Genomic DNA, 12,558 nt, shown 5'->3' with positions numbered 1-12,558 from the left:
AGGAATCTATGAAATACCATGCAAAATCTGCACAGCCACATACATTGGACAAACTAATAGAAGAATAAATGCATGCATTGCAGAACACAAAAATGCAATCACAAAATGTCCTCCCTTTTCCAGCACATTAAAAAACGACATGAAATGGACTTCAAAAAAACTAAATTAATCTCCAAAACAGGACACCCCTACAAAGAATAATCATGGAAGCCATAGAAATCGAAAAACACCTCCTCAATATGAATAAATGTGATTACACCTTCCGGCTACCAGAAATTTGGAAACCAGCCCTAGCCAAAAATAAATATCACAATCATAATTCCACCGTGCCAATCATCTAACTAAATGTGATTCCACCAACCAATCCAAACATTACAACACAGCCACCCAATCTACTTGTAACATTTGAACCAGAACTCCACCCCGACTACTACTTATAAAGAAAAAATGGCAGTTGCAAACAAATCATACTCAGAACACCATAAAGCCAATAATTTCAGCCTGAAGATGGCGAATGTGATTTCACCGAAATTTCACAAAGATACTCAAAATATTCCATGGGACAAAACCCGAACTCACAACAATTTACACACACACAAACACACACACACTTCTCGTGTAAGTTTCAGAGATTCCTGGCGACGTTTCAATGAGGTCCCGCTCATCATCTTCAGGCTGGTGCTTTTGGCTTTGTGCTAGAGTGAGCAAAGGGTGGTCTGAGCTGCCTTCCCATACTGGTGGGTGGGTGTGGAGTGATTCAGCTGCTGCAAGCTGGGTTGAAACTTCCTGGTTAATTGGTGGGGTAACACCTTGAATAATTGATGCAATTGATGTATGCTGATTAGATCAGTGTTTCCCAACCTTTTTTGAGCCGCGGCACATTATTCATATTTTCAAAATCCTGGGGAACATTGAAAGGGGGGGTGGGGGGTGGGGGGTGGGCTAAGGAAAAGTTTGGACAAAAAAACCCTCTCTCTTCCTCCCTTTCGCTCTATTTCTCCCTCTTTCTCTCTTTTCCTTCCTTCCCTTCTTTCTCTCTCTCCATCCCTCTTTCTTTCTTCCTCTCTTTTTTGCTCTTTCTCTCTCCCTCCTTCCCTTCCTCTGTCTTTCTCTCTCTCTTGCTATCTCTTTCTTGCTTTTTTCTCTCTTTCTTGCTCTCTCTCTCTCTCTTTCACTGTCTCTTGCTATATGTCTCTTTCTTTGCCTCTCTTGCTATCTCTCTGTCTCTCTTGCTATGTCTCTCTTTCTTTCTTTCTCTCTCTCTGCCTCTCTTGTTATGTCTCTCTTTCTCTCTTGCTATGTCTCTCTTTCTTTCTCTTTCTCTCTCTGCCTCTCTTGCTATGTCTCTCTTTCTCTCTTGCTATGTCTCTCTTTCTCTTTCTCTCTCTGCCTCTCTTGCTATGTCTCTTTCTTTCTCTTTCTCTCTCTGCCTCTCTTGCTATGTCTCTCTTTCTCTCTTGCTATGTCTCTCTTTCTTTCTCTCTCTCTCTCTCTGCCTCTCTTGCTATGTCTCTCTTTCTTTCTCTCTCTCTCTGCCTCTCTTGCTATGTCTCTCTTTCTCTGCCTCTCTTGCTGCCTCTCTTTCTCTCTCTGTCTCTTTCTCTGCCTCTCTTGCTGCCTCTCTCTCTGCCTCTCTTATATGTCTCTCTTTCTTTCTCTCTCTCTCTCTCAGCTGACTGCAAGCGGCAGCCCTGACGGCAGCTGGACGTGCTGTTGGACGCCGTACATGCCAAGCCCGCAGCGCCAGCAGTACGGCGTCCAGCAGCACGTCCAATCGCCACCGTCAGGGCTCCCACTTGCAGTCAGCTGAGAGAGAGAGAGAGAGAGAGAGAGAGCTCCCGCCGCCTGGAGCTCCCTCTCGCCGCCGCCATCTCCCCGCGACTGCCTGCGGCCGCTGCAGCCGCCCCCTCCCGCTCCCCCCGCCAGTGCCCTCCCGCCAGGCCCCAAAGGACACTTGCCGCCGACGCCAGGGCCCGGCGGGAGGGCACTGGCGGGGGGACCGGGGGGGTGCGGCTGCAGCTGGGAAAGGCGCAGGGAGGGAAGCTGCCTGCCCGCCTGCCTCGGGGAGCCGCGCTTGCAGCCGCAAACCAAAAGGGCAACCCCCGGGCGCTCCCCAGCCCCGGCCCGCCTCTGCGCCCCCGCCCGGCCCGCGCTCTCTCCTGTCCTCTCCTGCCCGATGTCGTGGTTTCCGGCGCTCTCCTGCTGGGCCCCAAAGAAGGAAGGTGGGAAAAAGGCGCAAAGAACGAAGCTCTCCTTCTTCTTCCTGCCTTCCTTCTTTGGGGCTCAGCAGGAGAGCGCCGGAAACCGCGGCATCGGGCAGGAGCCGGGGGACAGCTGCGAGCGGGCGCTCCAGGTCGGCACCGGCAGCGCCCCGCCCAGCTGGAGCTTCCGTAGCTCTGCGGCACACCTGGCAGTGTCTCGCGGCACACTACTGTGCCGCGGCACACCGGTTGGGAAACGCTGGATTAGATGATATTTGTGGATTAGGGGTGATATCTTGAGTAGTTGGAGTCTGCAGACTAGTCAGCTGTTTTGTAATGTATGTCTGTGGGGAAACATCCTGGGTTTTGGGTTGGCTGTGGGTTTGTGGTCTGGTCATGTGTTTATGGTATATGTTAGTTTGCTCTGTGTGCGTGTTGCAGCAATTGGAGGTTACCCCACCAATTAACCAGGAAGTTTCAATACAGCTTGTAGCAGCTGAGCCAGCACTTACCACTTGTTTCATCATGAGCCAGAACCTCAGTCTCCTGGAAGTTAAATTCATGGCCCTGCTCCTCAATATGGGTCTAGTTGATCTAGGATGGTGGGGGTGGCCACGGCTCCTTGCGCAGCCTTGGAAAAGGGTGCACGGGGGTGTTTTGGGGTGCACGGGCGCCCAGGCATGCATCTTAGAGAGTACAGTGGTTGGAACACTAGTTTATGCTCGTGCACCCTGTTTTTTAATCATTTAGCCGTTTCTCCTACATAGTGGCTTGCACAATTTCTACAGTTTATACAGTAAATTACTGAGGAAGTTTCCTCCTTTGGTAGAGTTTCTTTTGGGTGTATTACTCTCCTCCTCAGCGTTTAGTCAGGTTTATGTGCCACTTTAACCCCATGTTGTACAAGTATACATGCGGCTATTTCGGATACCTCTTGTATGTATGGGCATTAAGATATCAGCAAAGGCCTCGGGGGAGTGGATCATTAGGATTAGATGGAGATCTGAAAAAAATCCTCTCCTCATAGGCATAAGGAACAGCCTTAATTGTAGGAGACATTGGTTTTATAACAGACTATACGAATCATGAATGCAGATAGTCTTCTGGCAAACCCCCTTCCGTTTTGATAAGCAGGATTCAGACTTACAACCGCATGGTTTGTTTAATGGCTATATGATTAGATAACAACTGCTTTAACTTACTTACTGACCATAATTAAAATGATTATAAAATTCAGTCTGGTCATGTGAAGATTCAACTTACAACAGCAATGACTTATGACCAGAATTCAGGGCTTAATTGTGGTCATAAATTGAGGACTACCACCACCGCTCTGAGTCTCCAGAGAGGGGCGGCATACAAATCTAGTTAATAATAATAATAATAATAATAATAATAATAATAATAATAATAATAATAATAATTTTTTTAAAAAAACCTATAGTCTATTTTATACTGTGAAAAAGTGGCATGTTCAGGAGATATCAAGAGGGATTAGAATGACAAAAGTAAACATTGTGCCGTCAAACCACAAGTCCCACCCATTTTGTATGTTGATTGTGGCATCACATACATGCTTAAAGCTGGCAATACATTGCCATTAGACAAAAGGAGCAGAATTCTATAGATATTCATGTTCCAACTTCCTAACCCCATGAGATAATGGGATATCCTCTCTTACATTTCTTGATGCATTGTAGCACTCTCTGCTTCTCAGGTAAATGCTTAACAAAACTCAATCAGTCAAGCAACTTTCTTGATAAATTTCCATTGCCTTGTCAGGTCAGACATGCCCCAAATTTAAAGTTTCCTTGAGAAAATGGGTTATCCTTTGTTCTTCTAAATAATAATGTAGTCATCATAGATTTATTGATGTGACCTATGGGCATAACTTTTAATTCTTCCTTTAGATGAACAATGTTCCAAGTTCTACCAGCCAGATAAAGGAACAGGCCTTCTCAATAAAATATGTCGTGGCAACATTTGCCGATGTGCAGAAGGTAAGTTGGAATCATTAAATAAAGTTTGTATCCAAACACCAAAATCAAAGGTTTGGTAAAAAGATAGTATGGAATATTTTTCCCAGCAACGTCTTTTAAATGAGAACATGTACCCTTAACGGTGAATTCAACATACTGTCTTCTCTTTTCCCTTCTTGAAGAAACCTGTTCCTTGCTCAACCAGCAGAAAGAGATTGATCTTCAGTCACGAATTCAAAAAGCTTGCAAACCAAATGTGGATTATGGTATTTATATTGTAGAATCTTATTAATAAGGTAGTGATGTCTTTCATTGTTAATGGTCTACTAATTATCAAGAAGAAATGGAGCAGCCATTTTGAACTTATTCATAATAAGATGAATTTTTTTAACCCTCAGAATACACACCTTTAACCTGCAGTGATATTTTTCTAGTGAGCATGGTACTGCTTGTTGGTGTTCTATTTACCCTCCGGTGCATCATATAACAATTCAGGGCTCCTAGAAATAGATTTGTATCAATGAGTAAGCAGAGCCAAAAGACTGAGGTTCAGAGAACATTTCCATGCTGCACACACTCACTTTTCAATTCTTCAAAAAGCAGCATGAAGCCAAAGTTCAGTAATCTGCATGGCCCAAACTTCAAAACCCAGAGGTGAAAGTTTTCAGAAAAGGGGGAAAGGACTTCTTGGAAGCTTAGCCCCGTGTGGTAGCCCAGTCAGGAAGAGCATCCAGGCACATCAGCAGGATCTTTAGCATAAAGTTACATTAAACAGATTCATGAAGACTGAAAGTATTTCTCCCATCCTCTTTTTTTAATTTCTGGAAAACTAGGGAGGGTGTCTGTTATATTGTAATAATACACGGATGCTGATCTGATCTGATTCGTTTTATTGGGGATCGGGCATGGAACTGCAGCAAAATAGCTAGAAACCAATAGCTACAAAATATCGACAAGAATGCCGGTTTGCGGCTGTGCTGTCCTTTTTAAATTTTCTACACTAGAGGTGCGGCTTGACAACCTCTTGAATTTCCCGGCCCGCATTTTAGCCAATCCATATTAAGTCATTTCCATAAACTATTTACATATTCTATTTACATACACAACAGTCTTCTCTGAAACACTTAGCCTACACAAAAGGAATTCAAGTGTTGCAAATGTCTCCCAAATGACCCTCTCTAGTTTCCTGGGCTTTGAAAGGGACAGGGAAGTGTAATGTACTTTGAGACTTGCAAGTTTCTGTTAATGCAACCTTACAATAAAGTATTTTTTAGTCCATCCAGCCATACTTCATATCTGGGCTACCTTCCATGACTGATAATAGTATCACACTCATAGAACTAGGGCATCTCCAGAGAAAATATACACTTTGCTTCCACGTATCCCACATTGGAGCTGGTATTCAGTGGCCTCACCTGGAGGATTCTAGACTGCCACAAAGATCCAGCCTGGAAGTACTCATAGTCTAGGTGGAAACGTTAGCAGTACCTGTCCCAAAGGTACTTTACTTGTGCCTCACTAATTATGCCACTCGTGGTGAAAAATAATCAGCTGTGTTAATGAGTTTTGTTTCTGTCTTTGTTCTTATAAGTCTACAAAACCAAGCTGCTTCGAATAGAAGAAAATGATGCTAATGTTACCTATGTCATGGAAGTTTTAGAAGTTATTAAAGGAGGTAAGAATTTAACCCTAAAACAATCATTTTCTTTCAAATCTGAAAGTTCATTTGAACCCTATTTGAAAGTTCACATTGGTCTAATTGATTTGATTTGATTTGATTTATTCAATTTAAGTGCCACCCCAGTCTTAATTGATTCTGGGCAGTGTAGAATAAAATCAAACAAAATAATAAATGCAATATAGTAAAATTAGTAATGGAATAGGAAAAAAGAATAAAGAGCAAAAACAGATGTTGAATCCAGTTGATATACCATCCATACCCCCAAATGTATCAGACAGGAACCCAATCACCCCAAGGGCTTGAAGCTTTCTAGAGAAGGCAGCAGAGTCGGAGTTACTGAGATATTGACTTCACCTGCCTGCTGAATTTTCATCTCGATGGTCAGAATTTTCCTTGAGTGAGAATGCTGTAACTCTCTCAAAAATTAAAAGAGGGAAGCCATTAAAAACCTAAAGTGTCAGTAGGACATATATTATTGCACAGAAGCTCACGTTTCTATGGAACTGTAAAGTATTTCCCATTGGCAGTCAGACAGAAGTTCTCTCAAAATGTGTATGATTGAATATTGCCCAAAATTGTTTGTAACACTTTAGGATTCATCCTCCTCACATATGTGTTTCAGTAATTCTTTCAGACTTCCCTTATTCATGAATAATCAAAAGGAATAATGGGATTTCGGTCTGCTTTCTTAAAACAAAGTCACCCATTTAATGCTTCTGGTTACAGTCAAGATGCAGAAATTGATGCAGGTCTGGTGATTTCTTTTGCTTGTAAGAGGAATATGCCATTAAATTGATCTCTCCACTCTTTTTCTGTGTTTTAAAGAGAGGAAACATCTTATTCCTCATCATTATCACTGTTATTCAAACTCACCACAGGGTTTATCTAAACAGAATGTTTCTGTTTTAAATAAGGATTCAGGATTTTGTCTGTGAGGATGAGGGGCTAGGGATAAGTTACATCAGAAAAAGAGAAAGGAGCCAATATCTCTGTTGTGTATAATTGGCCTCTCTAAGGAAAAAGTAGAGCTGAGAAGATAGCTTGTTTGCCCCAAGGTGATAAACATGAAGCTTGCAAGTAGAAGCAATTTTTCCCATAGAAATCAATGTAAAGGCAAATAATGTGTGCAAACCCATTAGGAAAGAAATAAAAGCTCAGAATTTGGGTGGGAGGAAAAGGAGGAAAAAGAGGAGGAGGACAGTTGCTGCTGAAGGAAGAAGTGAGGTGAGGGGAATAAAAAAAAAATCCAAAACTTTAGGGCTTAAAAACAAAAAGAGGAACTCTGAGGCGGTGAGGAGGCGTACACACCTTCCATACACTCAGTGCGAGGCTGCCTCCCATACACTGCGCCAGAGAGAGAAACCCAGGTGGGCAAGAGGGGGGAACCTCCTGCTCCTTTGACTGAAAGGTAGCTGCTGCTGCTGCTGCTCCTACTTGCTTCATTTTACTTCCCATGCTGAAGGGCTCCCCTCTCCTCTCGCACACTCGCTTTGTAGCCTTTCCTTCACTGTGGTGACTCCTCGGTTTGGCTGAAGCCAAGTTGATCTGGCTGAGGCAAAACGCCCCCTTTTGCCTTTCTGCTCCCAGATGCTCCGGGAGGCAACTGGGCGTATGGGAGGCAGCGTGAGAGAGTCACCGCAGCGAAGTAGTTTATTCCCTCTCTGAGCACCCAGAGAAAGGAAAATGCTTCATTCACTCTGCCAAAGCCTTCTTAAGCACCACCGAAAGGCTCCTCTGGCAGCCCAGAAAAGCCCGAGATGGCCAGGATTAAAGGGGGAATGGCAGGAAACTGGCCAAGCCTTCATGCTGCTCTTAAATTTACTGGGAAATTTTTTCGGGTTCAGGTTCTTAAGTAGAAAATGGTTCTTAAGAAGAGGCAAAAACATCTTGAACACCCGGTTCTTATCTAGAAAAGTTCTTAAGTAGAGGCATTCTTAGGTAGAGGTACCACTGTATTCAGATTCTATCTAATTTTTGCAGGCACTGATCGAAATCCACAAGCAAAGCCCCGCCAGTATGCAAGTCAAAGGAAATGCCAGGAGGCTTTGAATTTGAAGCTGGACAATGATTATTTGATCTGGGGTCTCAGCAGTGACCTGTGGCCCATGAAAGATGAGTACGTATTTCACTATTGTTTTCAATTTTTTTTTGTTTTTCTGCTATCAAATCCATAGAACACCTAAAAACATATTTACAGTACCATAGAATGTTGTGTTATATCTTTGAAAGCAATCATAATCTGAATCATTTAATATCAAAATAGCCATTCTTTTTCAGATTTATTGGATGTCACTCACTTGTGTAAATTGCATATGATATTGTAGGGCAGACTGTACAATAACCTTAACTAGGATTTTCAAATTCCTTTATGCATGGATATTTTATTTTTATTTTATTTATTTTATTTATTGGATTTGTATGCTGCCCCTCTCCGTAGACTCGATAGACAGATAGCACCATCTGCCCAACAAAATCTATTTGGGAATATCTAATGCTTTTGCCCAAATGCTTCAAGCCACAAAGTCCATATGCTCTATGTCCTGGAGGGGTCTTTTCTATCACACCTCAAATTTCTCAGTGCCTCCAGCTCAGGCCTGCAATGGATCCAAACATGTGAGATCTTTCACTCAGCAAAGAATAAAAGTTGTCTCCATGTCTTTGTTACTGTCTAGTGGTTGCCAAAATTTTTGCAGTCTAGACCTACTTAGTCCAATCATTTCATTTCACTTTGGACTGAATTATTTCCACCATTGTTTTTATATAGTGCAGACAGTTCAGCAGGGGAAGGGCTGCTCCTCTCTATACACTCAAACATAACTGAAAAAGAGTTGGTAGATCACTGTGTGTTTAGGAACATACACTTGTTGTTTTAGGTTTTTTTGGAAACATTAAAGCTGATACTCATTTACCTGACGAGAATCAAAACACTGCTTGGGTGATTTAACATTTCAAAGCAACATAAGGATTTTTCACACTTCTTAAAAAGTCTCCTTGAATTTAGGATTGCCTTAATTGTCACAAATCTGATGCATCTTTTATTCTCCTTGCCTAGTTGACTTTGAGAAGTTCTATCTTGGGGTTGTTTTTTCATTCCATTTGGGTTGCATACTTCTAATTTTTTGTTGATAATATACACCTTTAGCAATTAGATCCAATTTTCTGCTATTTGTCTCAACTGAAAATCATAAAATCTTAGATTGGGGAGAAACAATCTATGAGATAAAACTGATTTATCATTGAATTCATTCATCCATTCATCCATTACATCTGTGCTGTATGCTGTCAAATCTTGCAACTCCCAAGGGTGTCATGATAGCAGTCATGTTTTATAGCAGGAACCATTTGAATTTTCCAGAATTCAGTTAAGGATTTGGATTTTAAGGAAAAAGAAAAGTTTGTTTTCTGACCCTAAAAACAAAATCTAAATTAAAATGTCATATTCGTAGCAAGGAATGTTTAAAAACTATATTTAGATTCAATCCATGCCCAGCACATTGTTCCAACAAGAGACGGTTGAACTAATTTCTTTGCAGGGCTGTTTTTAGCTATCCTGTTTCTCTTTCCAGTATTTCCTACCTCATTACAAAGAACACCTGGATCGAGAGATGGCCCAATGAGAATGAATGCCTGAATGAAGAATTCCAGAACTTGTGTGAGGACTTGGTTCAGTTGTCCAACGCACTGATTATTTTTGGCTGCCCTACTTAAAATTTAGAAGAATCAATGATACGAAGAATACTCTCAGAAAACAGATATATGAGCTAATATATATACGTTACTTTGCCTCTTGGTTTTTTTAATTTTGTATCATTTTGCTCTTCTATTTTCCTTCAAAATTGTTTATTCATAAAATAAATAATTGATTTCTTACTTTGGTATCCTGTTGATTGTTAATAAGCAGTGACATTCTTTTTTTGTTATTTTGATTCTTTTATTAATTGAAGTTCTCAGAGAAGATTATAAAGTACTGTTTTAGTGATGGATGGTTGAGTTACTTGTCGAATAATAACTGGAATTAATAAGGTTAAGGAAGACAATTAGGTGGCATAGCTCAACAGAATGTAGAATATAAATTTACTTCCTTGTAATTTTATCCCAGTAAATAGAATAGATAGATCTCTGCATTTTGCTCAGTTTCTACCTTTTAATAATAATAATAATAATAATAATAGTAATAATAATAATAATAATAATAACCACAACAACAACAACAACAACAACAACAACAACAGAGTTGGAAGGGACCTTGGAGGTCTTCTAATCCAACCCCCTGCTTAGGCAGGAAACCTTACACTACTTCAGACAGATGGTTATCCAACAACTTCTTAAAATCTTCCAGTGTTGCAGCATTCACAACTTCTGAAGCACTGTTCCCTTTAAGCCCACCCATTTTCCAAAGCCATGCATGCAGCCAGAATGCGGGGGGGGGGGGGCAGGGGGGGAGGAAACGTGACAGCTCTGGCTACAACAAGGCTTTGATTTTGATGGCTGCTTCTGCTCTTGCTAGAGCCTAGCCGGCAACGCCCTTTGGCTGCCCGATTGGCAGCAGGCTGAACCAATCACTGCAAGAATGCAGCTCCTATGCAGAAAACAGGCACTGAGAGAAGGGGCAGGAGGGGAGAAGGGAATTTTGGAAGGGAAATGGGATGGAAACATGATCTTTCTCCAAGGTGAACCACTTCAGGTGACCGTGGCTTTCTCTCGTGCTTAGAAATAGAATTTCCTTCCAGCAACCTGGCAATATATTTTACAAGTAAAATACGTTACCCATTTAAATTTGATTCATTTCTAGTAACAGAAGAGGTAATTTTGTAATAAAGTAAGTATTGTTACTTCAAATGGAAACATACTTAACCCTGTATAAGTTAGCTATATGAGATTTGATTAAAGGTAAGCTCTGTGAAATAAGTGAATACATTTTATATGTTGGTTTGCAGATAAACAAGATAACAATAGAAAAATTTGATGATAACCATTTGATTTATTAAAATTGTGAGTTTAAAACAATACAAAGGACCAAGGAGAAGCCGCTGCCTTTTGTACGATTTTTTTTTTGTCGCAAGTCAGTGAGCTGCAAGCCAAGCAGGAGAGGTGGAACTAGACCATTTCTGGGGCAAACGGGGGAAAGCTCTTTATCTGTAATTATTTTAAAAAGCAGACTGGAGCTGTGCAGGAGAGCTCTATCCGTCTCTCCAGCACAGCTCTGGTCCACTGGTGAAAGCTTCAGCTGGGCTTTCCCCCGTTTGCCCCAGAAATGGTCTAGTCCCACCTCTCCTGCTTGGCTCCAGTTTTTGCAGCTCACTGACTTGGGACAAAATAAAATCGTACAAAAGGCAGCGGCTTCTCCTTGGTCCTTCTCCCTTTCTCCAAGCAAACCCAGCCAGCCGAAGGGGCTTTTGGAGGGGTTAAATCAACATTTCTCTCCCCCCCCCCCACAGTTCCCAATGCGTGCTGCTCTTTCTCTCTCCTCCCCTCCAAATTATCGGGGAGAGGAGAAAAGAAATGGCACAAAGCCAGAAAGAGAAAAATTGAAACAATTCTGCCGGCACTCTAAAAGCACCTTCCTCCGCCACCACCGGCGCCCAACTTCTCCTCCTCTTCTCAGAAGATGACAGCCAGGCGATGTCCAGGAAATGATCACCTTGGTGTCCTTAGCAACCTGCCAGTGATGTCAAGGCTCCGCCCCCGGAATCTCTTCGTGGGAGGGATTCCCCAGCTCCTTCAAAGGGAGGTCTTCACATAAAAATAAACATTGTTATTTTTATGCGAAAGAATGCCACAGCAGCGCTACAAGCAAAGAGCGGTCCTTTCACATAAAAATAAACATGTTTATTTTTACGTGAAAGGACCTCCCTTTGCTTGCAGTGCTGCTGTGGCATCCTTTTTCGTAAAAATAACAATGTTGATTTTTACGTGAAGACCTCCCTTTGAAGGAGCTGGGGAATCCCTCCCACGAAGAGATTCCGGGGGCAGAGTTGCTAAGGACGCCAAGGTGATCACGTCCTGGATTTCTTGGAATCCAGGAAGTGATCACCTTGACGTCCTTAGCAACTTTCCGGTGACGTCAAAACTCTGAACGCCGAACACAACCCCGAACTTTGTCCAAAGTTCCAAAGAATTTCGGGTTCGGGTTTGGTGTACCGAACACCGCAAAATTTGGTATGGACCCGAATTGTACGAATTCGGTTCGCTCATCACTAGTGGCGTACCATAAGGTTCCATCTTAGACAGAGAGAAAATGCTCCTGTTTGCTCTTTCATCAGAGAGCTGGTTGTGAAGGCAGTGTGAGGCTCCTCCCATCTGCCTTCATGACAAGCCCGGACACTGCCATTTGGGTTCTTTTACCCTTGGCACATACACAGAATGCTTTGTGCATGCGCAGAGGATAAAAGAACCCAAAGGGCGGCATCAGGGTTGGTAGGTGGAGCCTCGCGGTACCTTTGCAACTGGCTGTCTGATGACCAATAGGCATGAGTGAACCAGGAGCATTTCACCCCTGGTCTTAGGCCCAGTACTGTTTAATATCTTCATAAATGACCTAGATGAGAGAATAGAAGGGAACTAACCAAATTTGCAGATGATACTAAGCTGGCAGGAATACCTAACACCCTAGAGCAGTGATGGCACACCATTTTTTCCTTGGGTGCTGAAAGTGCATGTGTGTGTGCTATCGCCCATGTGCAAGTGCCTACACCCA

At 42.4% G+C, this 12,558-nt stretch overlaps 1 protein-coding gene across 2 annotated transcripts in view; it reads left to right on the top strand.

The window, feature by feature from the left end:
- Positions 1-9,731, top strand: part of LOC139161885 (A.superbus venom factor 1-like) — a 100,723-nt gene extending 90,992 nt beyond the window's left edge. For both annotated transcript variants that reach the window (XM_070741581.1, XM_070741580.1), the window contains exons 26-30: positions 4,112-4,201; positions 4,363-4,446; positions 5,772-5,855; positions 7,842-7,977; positions 9,428-9,731. In XM_070741581.1, coding sequence (XP_070597682.1) covers positions 4,112-4,201; positions 4,363-4,446; positions 5,772-5,855; positions 7,842-7,977; positions 9,428-9,569 — 536 coding nt within the window. In that variant the 3' untranslated portion in view covers positions 9,570-9,731. The remainder of the gene's footprint in view (positions 1-4,111; positions 4,202-4,362; positions 4,447-5,771; positions 5,856-7,841; positions 7,978-9,427) is intronic.
- Positions 9,732-12,558: the final 2,827 nt, after the last annotated feature.

This window comes from Erythrolamprus reginae, chromosome 2 (assembly GCF_031021105.1).
Source record: "Erythrolamprus reginae isolate rEryReg1 chromosome 2, rEryReg1.hap1, whole genome shotgun sequence".
Lineage (NCBI taxonomy): Eukaryota > Metazoa > Chordata > Lepidosauria > Squamata > Dipsadidae > Erythrolamprus > Erythrolamprus reginae.
The sequence above is the reverse complement of the archived record's forward strand: the minus strand, read 5'-3'. Positions and strand labels throughout refer to the sequence as shown.